General features: G+C 42.8%; 1 protein-coding gene across 2 annotated transcripts in view; it reads right to left on the minus strand.

The window, feature by feature from the left end:
• Window positions 1–424: 424 nt before the first annotated feature.
• Window positions 425–18,074, minus strand: part of REXO5 (RNA exonuclease 5) — a 35,498-nt gene continuing 17,848 nt past the window's right edge. For both annotated transcript variants that reach the window (XM_036741658.1, XM_036741659.1), the window contains 13 exons: window positions 17,880–17,995; window positions 16,753–16,891; window positions 16,497–16,591; window positions 15,721–15,823; window positions 11,664–11,809; window positions 10,322–10,442; window positions 9,515–9,625; window positions 9,219–9,356; window positions 6,700–6,792; window positions 5,722–5,941; window positions 5,286–5,479; window positions 4,379–4,497; window positions 425–1,133 (listed from right to left, as the gene is read on the minus strand). In XM_036741658.1, the coding sequence (XP_036597553.1) occupies window positions 1,052–1,133; window positions 4,379–4,497; window positions 5,286–5,479; window positions 5,722–5,941; window positions 6,700–6,792; window positions 9,219–9,356; window positions 9,515–9,625; window positions 10,322–10,442; window positions 11,664–11,809; window positions 15,721–15,823; window positions 16,497–16,591; window positions 16,753–16,891; window positions 17,880–17,995 (1,677 nt within the window). In that variant the 3' untranslated portion in view covers window positions 425–1,051. The remainder of the gene's footprint in view (window positions 1,134–4,378; window positions 4,498–5,285; window positions 5,480–5,721; window positions 5,942–6,699; window positions 6,793–9,218; window positions 9,357–9,514; window positions 9,626–10,321; window positions 10,443–11,663; window positions 11,810–15,720; window positions 15,824–16,496; window positions 16,592–16,752; window positions 16,892–17,879; window positions 17,996–18,074) is intronic.

Raw genomic sequence — 18,074 nt, forward strand, 5'->3', positions numbered from 1 at the left:
TAAAGGGAGGATGATAAAAGTGCCTACTTCCCAGGGTTGTGATGAGGGTCAAAGGAGTAATGACTGTAAAGTGACCAGCACATCGTGGTATGTGTTAGCTATCATCATCAGACAGTAGCTTAATAAATGGTCATGGATTGAATAAACATTTGTGCCTGTTGTGTGCAAGGCACTGTTAACAGAAGCTCATTTTATTGAATTTCCAATTTAGAGAATTAAGTAAATAAAGTAGACATTGGGTTTTTTAAAATTGATTTGATGTAAAACTAAGAAACTTCAGGATGAAGATTATCAGGCGTTAGATCAGAGGTCTTAACCATTTTTGTCACTAACCTCTTTGGAATTCAGGTTAAACTCACAGACCCCTTTGAATGTTTTTAAATGTATAAAATATAATACAAAAGATTACAAAGGAAACCAAAGGTTAGTGAAAATAAAGATGTAATTTTTTTTTCCATCCAAGTTCACAGATCCTTTTGAGGTCTATGGATTCCAGGTTAAAAACATCTGTTAGATGGAGATACCCACTAGTGAGGTGTACTGTAGCCCAAGTTCTGCTGGAGACTAGACAAAAGAAGGGATCTTAGGATTTTTACCCATGTCTGGAGATTTTTATCACCCACAGATGGGGGCTGAGGTTGTGCTGAGTTAGGAGAGAATTACAAAAGCATTCCCATAGCATGTGCCATGGATGCCTTGGACCTGGCCACCATTTAATACCTTCTTCTTCAAAAGGTTTATGTAGCAGGTCTTTTGGATTTTTTTTCCCTTGGGATATATATCTGATTTCATAACAGGCTCTGCTTTACAGAAATCTGCCTTATAGTCACTTTCGCACAAAATACATTTCTCTCACAAACTGAGAAATAACTGATGTTAAAAGGATTTGCCTGCTTTTTACCGAGGCCCCAGCTTGTGCCATCCATGTGTGTGCAACTGGCAGTTGAAGGTCGATAGATGTCACTTTCTTCCTTTCCAGTGTTGCTGAGGTGGTGCTTTGGAATGGGAAATGGTAGCAGGAAAGGAATTGTTGGTCCTGGCTGGTGACCCACTAAAGTACTTCCGGGGTGGCACTTTTTATATCATCATCATTTATTGATATTAACCCCAGCCCAGTTGATGATCCATGAACACTGCAACAAACAAGAAAAATTGCAAGTTTTAGTCTGAAGAAAGCCTGATTTTCTCATAGGCCCATCCAGCTTACATTAGTACCAGTAAGCTTTCAAAAATCATGGCACTGATACAAAGGCCTTGTGGCATAAAGAATGAAAACTTCTCCTGGTGAATGGAAGTAGAGAAGGTAAATTGGTTGTCTGGGTTCTAGAAGACTAATGACTGCTTTGCCCACAACAGATGCGCAACAAATGCTTTTAAAATAGCATTAAAAATGGAAAAATGTAGGAAAAACTGACTGGTGGAAAAAAGGAGGGGTTGAGAAAAGAACTTATTGTTCAACCAGAAGATGAGAAGTTTCTGAAAACCACTGTGGAGGGAGTGTACACAGAATCCCAGGGGATAAAAGGATCAAGGGTACCAGCTGGAAATACAAAGGTCAGCGTCCAAAACTAGTGCTGTCTGCTGGCTGAGTGGGCGGAGAATGATATTCCAGGTAGATCCGATTTCACTTCTGTCTCTTCTGACTAGTATACCAAGAAACCTCCCTCTGGGTGAATGCTGAGAATTGTGGCTCCTGAACAGTTTGGTCCTAAGGTTATGCTGGGTGGGGGCCAAGGGGCTCTAATTAACACCAAAGTGGAAATTGGAGAACAAGGCAAAGAACAGAATCACCCTGGGAAAGCCAAAGTGAAATCTAGGCTATGGATAATCTGTATTCACTGAGTTATGGGTGGAAAAAGAGCTGCTGCTGCTGCTGCTGTTGGCTAGGAAGGCAAACTCTTGGCTCTCTGCAAGGATCATCGTTATGCCAATCAATTACCAATGACTACTGAATGATGACTCTGGGCCAGTACTGTGGCACACACCTTTAATGGCTTTATACAGAAAGCAGGGAAATGATCTAAAAATTGTGATTATTGTGATGTGGTGGAATGTTATAGAACGTTTCCTCCAAATCTGAAATGTAAAAAACGTCAAACCAAACTGAGAAATAGATCCTCCCAAATTGATAAGCTCACAGTGGCCTAAGCCTGGCCAAATCACTCTCCTCTCTGGGCACCATTAATAAAATGGAAACAAGGTCCACCCAGTTCTAAGATGTGTAATTAGAACATCCCTGGGAAGCCAAAAAGGGCAGCTGAAGGCTAAAAATGGAGAGAAGGGGAATGTTTCCTTAGGCAAGTGACTTAATTTTTATTTAGTCCCATAAGGTCACCTTAGCTGTGAGCTATGTTTTATACATTTTTCTTAATACCATCTTTTTCCTGTCCTTCCTTGATAGCTGTAGTCTATTTGAAGTCTAATTTTTCAAAAAACATCCTGCATAACACTTGTTTCTACTGTATATATGCAGTCTGAGCTCTACCAGTCAAGCAGGGATCATGAGCAGACACAGCACTTCCCATAGGGATCACAGGTGTAGAGATTAAAGGAACCTCACATGCAATGTAGTCCAACCTCTTCATTTTACATGAGGTTAAATGACTTATCCAAGGTCACACAGAGAGGGACAAGGGTGGAACTTGAAGTTAAGTCCTTTGACTGTAAATACAGTATCTTTTTCTGTTGCACCACAATAAAAATCCAAACCTTTGTACCAACCAGAGAAGCTGTTGAAATATGAATGTGAACAAAGAGAAAATTTGGGGGCTGACAGGGCCCAAGTCAGGCTGGAAGATGCTTTTAGAAAAGGGAGGGAAAGGAACCTGGATGCTGGCAGACTGCATCACGTATGGCCCGGGGATGGAAAACAGGAATGTTCAACAGGAAAGCCTCCCTCCCTTTCCCACCTTCCCAGGGGAGAACACACACACACACACACACACTCTCTCTCTCTCTCTCTCCCCCTTTTTTCTTCTCTCCCTCCCTCCTTTTCTCTTTCCCTCCTTCTTTCCTCTCTCCCTTCCTCTTTCTCTCTCATTCACTCACATGAAGCACTCCTGATTTACTGTGAGGGGATGGCGCACTCTAGTGGCCAGAGCAAAGGATCCAGTCCCATCTGGACTCACTATTACCAACCTGCACAGTTCAGGAAGGAACCCGAGTTCAACCTGAGGCCACTGCGTCCAGCCCTTATTAACTAAATAGGAATCCCTTCTAGAATAGATGCTCATCCAGCCTCTGCTTGAAGACCTCTAGTGTGGGGGAACCCACTACTTCTTGAGGTCTGGGGGGAAAAGAAGGGGTATTTTTTTTCCCTTTATTACCTTGAGGAAAGTGAAGAACCTCTGCCTAGAGGTTTGTCTTTAAATTGAGATTACCCCTCAGCGTGGGGCTGATTATAGAAGATTAATTCATGGTAACATGGGGTAAGCCTTCTGTCTTGGGGTGGAAAAAACAGCCTCCTCAAATCCTTTCACATGAGAAGAGCTGATAAAGGATGGCAATCAGCTGCCCGAAAGAGCAATCTCGATCTGCCTCCTGGATCTTTCCTAGAGGCCGTTCTGCAGTCATCGGACACGTCCAAAGCTGACCTCACCATCGTATGAACTTCCACACTTCTGACAAGGGTCTATAACCATCCTTCCACTCACTTGGGTTTGCCACTTTGGCTTTACTGCTGACAGCTCACATGACTAACCAATAGCTGAATCCTGTATTTACCTCTGAATACTTGTCACGTCCTTCTCTTTACTCTCTGGCTCTCACCCTAGGTCAGGTCCTCCACGTTTCTTGCCTGGATGACTGCAATAGCCTCTTAGTCATACATAACTGCCAGAATGATCACTTCCCCCTTTCATAAGCTCCCTATTGCCTCTAGGATCAAATACAAGTTCCTTCAAAACCAGGCCCCACTCTGCCTATGCACCTTTACTCTACATGGGCCGGCCTTGGTAGCCTTCTTGCTATTCCCTCACAATACAACACTCCCATCTCCTCAGCTTTGCACTGGCAGTCTCCCACGCCTGGAATGCACTCTCTCCTACCTTGTCCCCACTTCTTAGGAGTGCTCATTTCCCCCCAACTGCCCATGCAGCTCCTTCTCCATGAAACCTTTCCTGACTCCCCCATTAGTGCCATGCTATCTCTGCCCCTTCCTCACCTAATTTACTTGTATTTATTTTCTATCCACTTATTCATGTACCTGTTACCTTCCCTGATAGCATGTCAGCTCCTCAAGGGCAGGGGCTGTTTCATTTCTTTGTCTTCACAGTGCCCAGCTCAGCCTGGCACTCGGGAAATACTTAGTAAATGATGCACAGGCAGGTCAGCTGTGCCTTGGTGGTTCATGCACAGAACAGGGCCTCTGCCCATTTACCTCTTTGTTCCTGGCAGGAGGACGATGCACAGAGTGCTGGGTGGCAGCCTCCCATGGAGCTTCTCGATCCTCTCGTCTAACCGGCTCATAGCTATCTTCAATTCTTCTCCCTGTGGTGGCTGGGAGAGCCCATCGGAAACAGAGGTAAGTTCTGGGGCTTATTTAGGGTGCCCTCATCTGGGTAATATGAAGTCGTTCTCCCAATGGCAAAGGGGGAAAAGAGATGGAAACATTGTGTATGAGTAAAAGAACAAGGGTGGGAGAGCTTTCCAAAGCTGAGAGGCTAAAACTGGAGCTGAGACAAAGAGGGCTTCTTCCTCTTCTCTCACCTCAAGCCAGTTTGGGATCACTTCAGCCTGCATGTATCACAATGACCCTGACAAATGAGGATAGGAGAGAAACTAGCAGAAAATTACTGTGCATTCTTTATGGTGAAGCAGAAGCAAGATGACGTAGGTCCTGGTCCTAGCTGTTCAGCCTTCCATGAAACCCCCCAATCTCAATCTCTCTAGATCTCAATTTCCTTATCTGTAAAATGAGTGGGGTGGTCTAAGGGTCCTTCCGGCTCTACTATTCTACGACTTTTACTCTGCAAACAGAAGCCTGTCGACTCTCTTCCTTCTCTTATGGGCTGCGATCAACACCAACACTTAAAGAATATGGGGGAAGAGAAGACAACGGGGACATCAGTAGCACTGGGAGAGGGAGGCAGGATGAGCAAGGACAGGTGCAAAGATATGAAAATATGGAGGGGCCACTCTACGATACAGAACAATTAAGGGTAACTGAGCAGGAAGTCTCTGATCTAATCTGTAGCAACTGCATTTAGCTGGACTGCAGATGTGGCTCACCCTTGAGAAGGACTTCTAACCAACAGAATGCTAGGGACATCAGTGACCTTATTTACCGAGGGAGACTTTTCCTTTGAGGCTACAGGGACATCAGATGCTTGTGGGCTTCTTGCATCTGGGCAGGAGTGACAGATCCATTCGTGAAGGTGGCTGGGGGTCAGGGCTCTCCTGCACACCAGCTTCCAGCTGAGGCCAGTTGGGCCCTGCAGAATTTTCAGGGCACTCTGGGCACATTCAGAGCTTCTAAATTCTGGAAGTAAAAACACAATATATTAACAGTAGCCAGAAAACATTAGCATTCAGGAGGCCAAAGTTCATCAGGCCCAACCACTGGCCTCTGTGTGGGTCGGGCTTCAGTACTGCTCTCTGCCTCCTATCTACTGACCTCCTCTCCCCAATTAGATGCACCACCATTAATATTCTTCACTCCCCTGCCCCTCCTCCTCACATCCCTGACCCCCTCCAAAGCCAAATGAAGTGATAGAGACTCACTCAGGAAGCAATACTTCTTGTGTTTTTTGCTTTGAGGATCCACAGGCAAGAAGACAGCTGCCAGACCGGGCAAGAGACTAAACTTCTGGGACATGTCCTCCTCAGTATAGCTCTCCTTCATTCCATTCACGTAGATGGTACTTTCGTTCTCCGGGTCTGTCTCCAGGGCGCTCACCATGGTGTCGCAGTCCAGAGTGAGCTCCTGCACTGGCCTCTGTACCTGGAGTGGAACAAGATGAAGGTTGACAAATTAATTTCACCTGTTTACCCATCAGACTTAAGCCATTTCCAAAGGCTGCCCATCTGACCCTACTCTCTTCTATTAGGTTAAAAGGGGGAAGGGGCCTACATTTGGTTCTTTCCATCCAATCAGAAAGAGCCACTCAAAGCAAAATGTTCAGGACCCTAACAATTAACAAGGACGACAAGAAGGGTAAGTATTCAACCTGGTAATTAGTAATAACGATAGCTGATATTTTCAAAGCACTTCCATTTGAGCCTCACAACCACTCCGAGGTTGGTCTGTAGATTGATTCCATTTTACAGGTGAAGAATCTGAAATTCAGCTTAAATGACTTTCCATGGTCCCCAAACTTTAAGTATCAGCAAGTAATAGGTAGTTAATAAATGCACATGGAATTAAGTTAAACCAGGTACTCCTGACTCCAAATCCAAAACCCTACCCACCAGGACGTGGTAACTGATGAAGGTCTCCATTTCTGAAGAGGACTGCTAATTTTCTTACTCTACTGATACTTTTCTACTGCAAGAATGGGCAAGACACCTATTCCCACGTATGTTCTCTGCCTTCATACTAGGGCTGGCCTAGGATTAAGGAGCACCACACTATGCAAGTCACTGTGGCACTGGATTGGCAGTGTGCTTTCCCCAAAAATGGCTCTTAAGGACTTCCTGAAGAATGCATGCAGGTAGGTCATGTTTCCCATTTGTATTCAGCAGTTCTCACGTGCTCTCTACCTTGATCCGGGCCCCTTGGACACAGGCACCATTCAGGGTCTCTATGGCCAGCTGGGCAGCTTCTAGTAGTCCATACTGGATGCAAAGATAGGGCTGTGAAAAGAGAAGACACTCGGAAATCAACTTCATTTCTAGGCTGCAAACAACTGTCCCTCCACTTTTCACTGTAGCAACTAAGGAAATATTCTAGGTTAATCATGTCAATCAAGAAAACCAGGAGCAACTACAAGCGTTGTAATATGGGCCCACATTGTGATATGGCCTGTTTTTGACGGGGTCATCGTATTCCACATTCTGGGTCTTCAACCCTAACTTTGGGACCTGTATATTTCTACTCAGCCATGACTAAAATGGTGGATACTGAGTCATATTAACTAAATTCAAACGAGATTAATTCATAAGTCAGAATGCCAGTTTGCTACTCTTCGATGGGAAATAAACCACGGCAGAATAAATCCCTTCCTGGAGGAAAGCACACATCAGAGCATTGCCCAAGGAGCAGAAATTGAGGGGGAAATGAACAGAAAAAGAGCTGTTGTCAAAAAGAAGTGCTAGAGGCCAGGCAGCTTCCCATCTCATGTTACTTCTGTCTGATGCCCAGTTTCAGGGTTCCCTCCCCCCGTTCACTAAAACGCTCACAGTCCCATACTCTCCAACTGTCGTCCTTCAGTATCCCTTATTTAGCTTCTGCCCTTAAAACACTGCCTTGTGATAGCGCAATTTAGATCAGTTGGACTTCAGTCACTGTCACCAAGCACCAGCCTAGCTCAGGTCAGAGGTGGACAAGGCCACAGGACTGAAAATTGTTCACTAAGTTGTAGATGGGGTAGGATCTATGTTGATGAAGGGGACGTACTCACAACCATGAAAGCAAACATTTGAAAATGCCTGAAGCTAAAGTAGTTACAGTTTAGCTTGGTGGCTTCCCAAGGTGGTAAGGGAGGTTTTTTTTCTCTATGTGTATGTATATCTGTCTATATGCATGTACATACACATATAATACAAATTTATGTGTATATATTTGTGTGTATACACTTATGTACATGTACATATACACACATGCCTGGCACACAGTAAATGCTATATAAACGTTAGCCACTATTACTGTTACTTTATTTATGAAATCATTTCTAAGGGGTCGATTTTTTTTCCAAGGGTTTTCACAGACGTTCTGGGAATTCGTGGCATATGTGAATTCTCGTTATCTCAATCCCAGCTTTGGGGTCTTAGCTCTTCTAACCTTTATCTTCTGGTCCTGAGAAGTTAGTACCAGAAAGAGTGTGTTGCAACTGGGGTTATAAAATGTGAATCTGAGTCCTGGCTCTGCCCTCTAGTGATGTGTATGTGACTTCACAGAATCTGTTTGCTCATCTATAACATGGGGATAACACTGACATGGCATTTCACAGGATCATTATAAAAACAGAATGAGGTATTAGATCTCCAAATGCCATGCAAATGTGAAAACAACAGACTCACATGCCACTCACAAAAATGACCAGGGAGCAGTGGTCCTGGCTTAGCTACTGCAATCCCTTAGTCTTTGGCAACTGCTTTTTCTGTAGGACTAGAGCTGCCGTCAGAAAGTAACATTCTTGGCTTTCTAAATACCTCTTCCTAGCTGTATGAAGTCTTTCTACCCAAATCCCCAAATGTCACTGATTCTTTGTAATTATTCAAGCTGCTGTTTCTTCTTCCACTGGCAAAGACAATGATAAGCTACAGAGAAAGACAGTGTAGGTGAACTTCATTATTAGGGAGACCTGGGTTCAAATCCTACCTCTGACTCATACTGGCTGTGAATATATCATTAGTCTCTCAGTGTCCCAGGCAGCCCTCTCAGACTATGTAAATTGCAGAGCAAGTGACACTGGCAGAGGAGTGTTTTTACACCAATGAAATCACGGGTCTAATCCAAAAATCCAGGGAGAGTAACACTTCTGTGTGGTTACCATCGAGCTAAGTGTAGTAAGTATAGTCTGTTCTCAACACAGAAAAGATCTTGCTCTAAAGATTACTTTCAAAACCCTTTTTCTTTTTCCATTTTCTCCATAATAAATTTATAGAACTGTAGAGATGGAAGGGACTTTAGAGGTGTCCAATTCCATCTACAACCAAAAAAGCTATCTATAAATTAGGATCTAGCCCCAGTGAAGGGGGCAGCACCTACTACCTCCTGAGCTAGTCCATTCCACTTTTAGATCACTCCAATTTTAAGGAGGTAGTTATGTTCAACATTCCAGATGTGGCCTGACTTGATGTCTTAATAGGATCTGTCTTCAAAGTATGAAATAACAAAAAAAGTGACAAAAACTCATCCCTTGTGGTCTAGCTACATTAAACTTCCATCTTTTCATTCTGGACATACAGAAGAGAAAAATGAAACCCAAAGTCACTTCCACCAGGACCACTACTTCTGATCTGTGAAAGGTAGACAACTCATCTCCATCAGAGGTTTCATTTTGTGGCTATCAATCCGTCCCAGTAGTGGCTGAAGGGAGATTCTCTTGGCTCTTTACCTCATCAGTTTCAAGAATGACTTCCAATGAATGGACAGGGCCAAAGCTTGCAAACAACTTCTTCAGAGGCTTGAGGCAGAAATTTCCCCCAAATGGCCCTGCATAGACAGTTGACATTTCTGCCCACTTGACTTTCATCTATAGGAAAAAAACAAGACCAAAACCCAAGGGCTCAAAGTGGGGAAGCAAGAATACAAAGAGAATAAAGTCCCCAAAATCCCCCTCAGAAGATGCATCAGTGCATTTGATGAGACCTTAGCACCAAGAGAGTCTAGTTCAGTGGATGAGTCCATTACCTTTTTATGCATCTCGACAGTGAGGCTGGATGGAAGGGGATGTGGCCACTGGGAGAACTGGATGATGCTGAAGGAAGACAGAGGGACTTCTGCTTGGGCCTGCTCAAGAACCTGTAAGAAGTACAAGGCACTGAGAAGTAGGGAATGGAGGAGACAGGCCAAAGGACGCTGACTGCTTTTTGCTCGAGATGAAATGTCCGAGCAAAAAGCAGTAATACCCCATGGTAGCAGAGGGGATCCTCTGGCTTATTTACATTTCTCAAATCCCCTAGATGAAAAGCAATGGGTAGTGTCTGCCCAGATACCAGTCTGAATGATAAGAGCTCTCATATTCAACAAATTTTTTGACATGTTTTCTGGTATAGCAGAACTAAAAGAAATACCCTGAAGACCTGGGTGTTGACATGAAATCTTCCTTCATGTCACCTTAACCACCTTTCATGGCCATCTCACTGCTGTTGTCACTGATGGGGTCAAAAGCTGCCTATCTGACTACATACATACATAGAGAGGAAGTGTGGAGGAGTGAATACAGTACTGAGCTTCAAGGCTGGAAAGGCTGTTTGAATCACGTCATGCACAGGCCGGGCAAACCCTGGCAAGTCATTTAATGTCTCTGATCCTCAGCTTCCTCATCCATCAGATAACAGCACACACCCCCCAGCACCATCATGAGATCAAATAAGAGAGTCCAATAAAGCACTTTGGGTGATCCGTCTTCATTCTCATTATGATATGTGAGGTATTCTGGGGGAGGTTCTCGCTCTGGAAAGGCTTTATTTCTAACAAGGAATCCACATCCCTTACCTCCTCGTCAGAAGTGCACAGAATACTCTGGCAGAATCTGGAAGACATAAGTGTGCTGCCACCCGCCTTCTGGGACAGGAAGAGGAGCTTCCGACCAGCCAAGTCCAAACACTCTAAAATACTAAGAGAGAGTGATAGTGAGATGGGGAGGAGGAATGGAAGATCCCAGAAAGGCGTCTATGTTACTGCCTGTATCAAAATCCCTTCCAAAAGATGAACTGACATTTATGTGGGATCTAGCCAATGTGACCAGAGCTAATGCAGACCCAACTGAAAGCATTGAGGCTCCTGGGAAAAAAGCATTAAATGGCCATGCATCAGCATGGCCAGTCTGGTCTCTCACCAGCTTTTCTTCCACCTTTATACCAATGCTTGGAATGTGTAACTTTCTGAGAAGGATATAACTTGGGAACAACCATCAGATGTCAATGGACAAAGTGTGTTTAAAAACACACTCACTGAACTCACATTTTTACTGATACTTTTTTTACACAGCAGTCATTTCTGAAAGTCCCTCCTCCTCCTAGAACCCTTTCTTGTGACAAAAGAAGAACAGTTAAGGAAAAACTACTGACACAGTGATGGTGTGTGCCATTGTGTGCAACACCATGTCCCCACAGCCCCGTTTCTCTAGTGAGACGATGACAGAGGTATGTTTCAGGGCCTTCTTCTCTGGGGCCAAACTGATGATTATGGTCACTCAGTTTGGCTTTCTTTTAGAATTCTTTTCATTTACATTACTGTAGTCATTGGGCCTTTGTTCTACTGGTTCTGCCCAAGTCATCCTGCGTGAATCTGGATGATCTTTTAAGACACTATTTTCAGGAGGAAATAACATTATAAGTGCCCTGCAATAACTCTATGGGCATAAGATTTAAAACTGCAGATCATCTAGTTCAAACCCTTTATTCTGTAAATAAGGAAACTGAGGGCAGCAAAGATGCCCAAGGTCACAAAGCTCGTACAGAACAGAATCAGGATGTCAACCTGAGTCCACCAATTCCAAATCCTGTGTTCTTTATTCTTTTCAATTAATATACATCTTTCCACTTGTTCCCTTCTGCCTCCCACTACTTCTTCTACTGGAGGAGGAGAAAAAAGACAAAGAAACCATTGTAACAAATATGCATATTCAGGTAGCACAAATCCCCATGCTGGCCATGTCCAAAGGCACCTCCCCATCAGGGGGTGAATGAAATGCTTTATTCAGGGGTCCTTTGGAACCAGTGTCCTTTCCACTACAATACTCTGCCTTTTGACACTTGGGGAAATGACATGAAGGTGAAGGCAATCTCCACCCTCGTTCTACTTCTCCCATGTGCCTAAGGATCAAAAAAGTTACCCTGCATTCTTCTGCCACGTTGCATCTGTCAAGGGTCTTGCTTCTTTACGGGGTCCACCGGGGCACGAGGGCAACGTGTTTCTCTGTTTTGGACTTGCCAGAAATTGTTGGGAGTTAACTGCTGTATCCAGCTTCAGCTCTGCAACCTTGAGGAAAAAAAGAATGGGAAACCCACCAGTTTCTTGGGTGTTTATTATAGAATAGTTTTCAGCTAGACAGGCTGCATTGTTTTTTAAGCAAAAAAGAAAAAAGAAAAGGTGGTGGTGGGAGGGAAAGGAGGGTAAAACAAACCCGAAAGGTTCAACGGATGCCTCTTCTTTTTCAGATGCCAGGCTGACGACTCAACAGATGGTTTCTCATTTGCCTAGCTAGTGATGCCAATCTGTCACAAGAAGCCCATGCTGTTACATATGTAAAGGAAATGCCAATGTAGGGCTCAGTGAAAAGGGATGCCAATTTTGGCTGGCTCATTCGTTATCTATAGTTAGTCACTTAAAATGTATTTTTGCACTGAATGTACAACCGGGTCTCTGGGACAGGAAACTGCTTCTCTTGGAAAACATAATAAAATCCTTAGCAGACTCACTTTTATAGCTTCAGAAAGAAAAACAAGTCTTATTTTGTTTAGTACTAGAAATGCCACTCTGTCCATTTGTAATATTTAAAACTTATCTATTCTCAGTAGTTACTTTGGATGAGATACAAATTTGTGTCTAGCCTAAAAATCCTCTGGATTTCCAAACTCCCATTCTTAAAACTTTATTGGTATCTTTAGTTTTTATATCATCCTCGCTTCTGAATGGATCCCTCCCTTTCCAGGGAGCCATACCTTGAAATAAGGAAAAAGGAAGGAAGAAGCTCAGAAGAACCCAACATTATCAAGCAACCCTGACAGTATATGCAATATTCCATCTCTATAAAGAAGGAAGGAAAGGTGAATTTTCTCATCTCTTCTTGGTCGCTAAAATTACATATCCTAGAGTTTGGCCAAACCCCTATTCCAACTGTTGTTGGTTCTCCTCATGCTGTTCAGGTCTAATCTTGTACTGAGGTACAGCTTGGTTTGACAAGGAGTAAGATGGGGCAGAAAGAAGATAAACTGTCTACACAAAAGATGTCCCTATATGAGGAATGGAAAAGATGGAGGTGACCAACTATGTGGTTTAGAAGCTCTTTCTCAAAAGTCAGCACTGAAATACCTTCTGGCTCTATGTGGAACACAACCATGGATTCTGGCAAATGTGCTTATTTCCTGTACTAGATGGAGCAGCATTATAACCTGAAATGTTACCTTCCAAGTCAGTCTTATAGGGTACACCCACACCTCCCGCCCCTGCATTGGTAAGATGGCATCGGTAAGGCCACCTCTTGTTACCTGATTCAACAAACAACAGGAGCATTGTCTGGGACCATTCTGTCCCCGTATCTGATAAGGGGGGCTTTCACCTTATTTTTCCTTAGGACCAGGCCTACATGACACTTCCTCATCATACTGTTTCCACTTCGGTCATCACCCTCAGCTTCCACCACAGCCACCTGGGACTTGGTGTGTCTCCTAGCTCTGATAGATGAGCTTTCACCTCTTCCTGCTTAGAACCAGCTTTCCATGCCATTTTCTGGGCAATTTGTCTCCACTCCCATCCAAATGCCCAGGCTTTTTTTAAGCCCCAATTAAAAATCCCACTTCCTACAGGAAACCTTCCCCAACCCCTCTTAATTCCAGCTTCTTCCTTCCATTAATTGTCCCCTATTTTCTGTATATAGTTTGCTTTGCATGTATTTGTTTGTATGTTCCCCCCCCCATTAGATTGTAAACTCCTTGAGGACAGGGACTGTCTTTTGCTTCTTTTTGTGAACAACAACACTGTTAAAACAAAAGACTGTGAAAGACTTAACACAAGAGCAGCCATGATGAAGCATCCTCCCTACTTCCTGACAGAGAGGGGATGGACTCAAGGGGGAGACACACACACACACACACACACACACACACACACACACACACACACACACACACACATTTATGGGGAAGAGGAGAATGGCCAACGTGGGAATTTATTTTGCTTGACTATACTATTTGTTACAAGGGTTTTGTTTTTCTTTTATTTCAATGGGAGGGCAGGTAGAAGGGAGAGAAAATAAACTTTTGTTAATTAAAAAAAAAAAAAGGTATTTGTGCCAAGACCTGGGGTTCACAGAGACAAAAATGAAATACTTGAAATACTCCCTGTCCTCAAGTATGTTCTATTAGGAAATGTAGGGAAGGATTCAATAATTAAACCGTTTTGACTGGTTTGTCTTACACTAAATGCTACCCACCCTAAGATCAAGAGAATGATCTTGAGATTCCTGAAAAGTGCTTAAAGAGAGATTTTGTGGTTAACATAAAACTTTTCAAAATCCCATCCTAGTTTAAAAAATAAAGTTGAAGAAACACACAAAACACAAAACAGATCATTTCAATTACATGAAACTGCAATATTTTAATGCTAATAAGGGCAATGCAACTTGGATAAGAGGAGCTGAATGGGAAAAAGTTATTTTCATCAAATATCTCTGGTAAAAGTCTGATATCCAAAATATCTAAGAAATGACCTCTAGGTACATGTGTATACACACACACTACATACACTATAGACACACACTCTAACATAGATGGGAGAGAAAAGGGGGAGTGACAGAGCTAGCAAGCCAAGAGGAGGTCACAACCCGCCACCCCCAAGCTCCTCCTGTTCACTGTCCCTTTTTATCGCTCCTTGCCAAACAATGACCCTCCATTGCACCCCATGCCAGAAGGAACCCAGAATCCCAGTTCCACTGTAGCTCAGACCCACTTCCCACTTCTCCATGATCCCTTTCAGGATAAGGACTCTGGGCACTTTTAATTGATCTCCCATCCTTTCTAGGTACCTTGCAGTGAAAATCCCTTATGTGCTGTCTCTCTCAATTAGAATGTAAGCTCCGTGACTGTCTTGTTTTGCTTCTGCCTCCTCAGTTCTCGGCATATAATAAGTGCTTATCAAATGCTTTTTCACTGATTAATTCAACTAATACAAATCCCTAAGACCAAATGCTGCTCCCTAATTGATAAGTGGTCAAAACAAATTATCACATAGTTCTCAAGGAACTGAGAACATTTAACAATCATATGAAAGATGCTTCCAATAACTAATAAGAACGCAAAGCAAAACAATTCAGAGTTTTTAGCTTACACCCAACAAACCAGCAAAAATAAGATAAGATAGAAACAGTCACTTTCCGAGGGGTTGTGGGGAAAAGGGCACACTGATACACTGCTGGTAGAATTGAACATTAGTCTAACCATTCTGGAAAGCAATTTGGAATTATTCTAAGAAAGTAACTAAAACGTCAGGGACCCCAATGCTCTGTATGTACTCCAATGAGTACAATGACAAGAAAGGTCCTACGTATGTCAAAATATCTTCTGTAGAAGCAAAGCACTGGAAACAAGGTAGCAGCAGCAGCAGCAGCGGTAGTAGTAATAGTAGTATAGAATTAGAAAGTATAAATAATTGAAAATGCAGTAGCACTTTTTGTTGGGGGTAAAGAAGCAGAGAGATAGTAGATGATGAATATAATGAATAGAATCTGTGAAGCAAGAAATCATAAATATGCAAAATCTAGAAAAGCACTGGAACTGATCCAAAATCAAGTATAACCAGGAAAACAAGACTCATGCCAATATAAATGGCAAGAACCACCACCCCAAAACCAAAACCAAATGACATGGAATTGTAACAACCAACCCTGGCCCCAAAGTCAAGATAGAAGAAGGCTCTATGGGAGTGGAGCACTACCTAAAATTTCCTATCTGGCTGACATGTGGATAATTTTTCCTGAACTGTTTTCAGTCTTTTTGGTAAAGAGTGGTGCTCTGGAGAGAAGAGAAGGGAGGGAATATATCAGGAAATTAAAGTGACATAAAATCAAATGCACATGCATCCTAATTAAAAAAAAAGAGATAACGATTTACAATTTCACTCTAGTTTAAAAAAGCATCTAAATACTAGTTAGACTTAAAGTACTAAGTACTAACCTTCCTTGGGCCATGTTTAATAAAATACTGAGCCAGTTCAAGGGTCGCAACAGCATCTTCTGTAGAATCATGGCCGACCTTGTCAGGGCACTGTATTTCCTTCCTAAAGGAAGTAAGAGTAAAAGAGAGCTCATTAACTCAGAATCACAGGCTAACATTTAGTATAAAAGGCCCATGTCTACATAGCTCTCTCTCTCGCTGATGTTTTTTCCTGTGTTTTCTGGCTACATGTGGAATCTCAGTGATTCAGATGAAATAACTAAAAGGGCCTACATTTACAGCAAGCATGTCAACAGATGCTGCTTGTCACAGTTTAGGGGCTGGAAATGGTGGCATTTTGAAATGTTTTGTCAACTCTGATACTTTTTTCTCATCCAACTCAATCACAGTTCAGTTCCTTGTTGTCTACCGGGCACTAAGCACAAGTCACAGAAAAGGTAATACAAAATGAGAGGTGTACATTTCCAATTCATTACATGAAGCACACTGTACTGCTTAGGCAGCATGGTACAGCGGACAGAGAACAAGGCCTGGAGTCTTGAAGACTCTGGTTCAAACTCTGCCTCAGACACTTACTAGCTTTGTGACCTGGGCAAGTCACTTAACCTCCATATGCCTCAGTTTCCTCATGAGTAAGATGGGGATAAAATTAGCACAAGGATTAAATGAGATAAGAGGTGTAAAGTACTTGAGCAACAATTATTACTAGAGGTATTCTGTCCTATTTGAGCTTTCTATATAAGGAACAACTGTAGTGTAAAACAACTCAAACTTACCCTAAAACAACCTTGGCTAAGAACTTGAGTTTAAACCTTCGTCCCAAATCTCTGACAAAGAGCAGTGAAGTGTCAATAACATTGGGATGGATCATCTGTGGAGGGAAAATAAAACCACTTTTCAACCCTCTAAAATAATGGGTAAATGAAGGGGTCAGGGAGGTGAGAAAGGCAGAGGACAATAAGAGGACATAAAGGGCTATACAGAGGATAACAGGACATGACCGAAAAATGGAAGCCCCAAACAGATACACACTTGTAAGGCTTGAAGGTCTGCATTTAAGGAATGGCCCACTAACACCGCATCTGCTGGGAGCAGCTTCTTTAACTTGGCCTGCACATCTCTGAGTTTTGTGGTCACAGGTTTAAGAATCTTCCGTGTGATGCCTGAGAACCTTTCCATAAAAGCAAAAAAGATGGAGGCCATGAGAGTAGCTGGTTCCATTCCCCCTGGCTCCAACCCTGAAATGTTTCCTGAAGAAAGCATTTACCACAGAGAATGTACTCAGAAAGAGCCATGTAAGTCACTGAAGTCTAACAAGACTGCGTCTGAAATTCCCACCATTGTCTACTATTCCATATTTTTTGAAACACTTGGCTCTCTTGCTTTCATGTCGCTACATGATTTCCATCCTACCCTTCTGATGAATTAAGATTTTCTTCACTGCTTCTTTTGTTTTTTCCATCCCCTAAATGCAGGGATCTCCCCAGGCTCTGTTCTTGGGCTTTTACTATTCTCTATGTACAGTCTCAGCCTTGGTGATCCCCGCCATTTGCACAAGTCCATCTTTAATGGACAAAACAACAAAAACGTTTCACTGTCCACTGTCTTTTTGATAATGCTTCAGGAGTTCCAAAATCAAGCACATTATGTGGCACATGCCTCAGTACATTAATTCAGAATCTTTGAACAGAAAGACATGTACTGATCCTGGACATTTTTGGTTAAAGTTTGCTTTTCCTAACTGGAAGATTAAGCTTTAAGATCAACTCAGGAATTGCATGCTATCTGATGAACTTCAAATTTCCAGAAAAGGCGTCTTGTTAGATGGTACAGCCCCACTGATCAAATCTAGCGCAACAATGATTATTGTGAGATTCCATGGCAAAGAAGCTAGCAATTTCCCATTGGTCTAACTTCACAAGAGAATTATAGGGAGAAAAGTGTAAGAATGTTACACATCTGAAAATGAGCCAAAGCACTTTTGGTAGAGAAATGTAACTGACACGGTGCAGTCCAAATTTTTTCTCTATGGACCTTTATATTCCAGCAAGCTAAATCATGTAACTCCACAGAAGCTCCAAGCCTCTTCCTATAAGTTTCCATCAATTCCAATCTGACCTGGGTTGGGAAAAGCTACAAGTAAATCTGCAGGTGTTCACCTGGTGAGGTAGTTCAGAATCTTGTTGTCAGGTTTGACAAGCTCATCCATGACACAACGACCTTCTGCATTAACCAACGAGACTCGTGTGAGTTCATTCCCATTTGGTGTAAGGCACTGAAAAACCAAGGACACAGTCAGACTGCTATACCTATGTGGGCCATTGCTTCCTGCTTTTCTAAATATGATGACCTGA

The sequence above is a fragment of the Trichosurus vulpecula genome, chromosome 1, assembly GCF_011100635.1.
Source record: "Trichosurus vulpecula isolate mTriVul1 chromosome 1, mTriVul1.pri, whole genome shotgun sequence".
NCBI lineage: Eukaryota > Metazoa > Chordata > Mammalia > Diprotodontia > Phalangeridae > Trichosurus > Trichosurus vulpecula.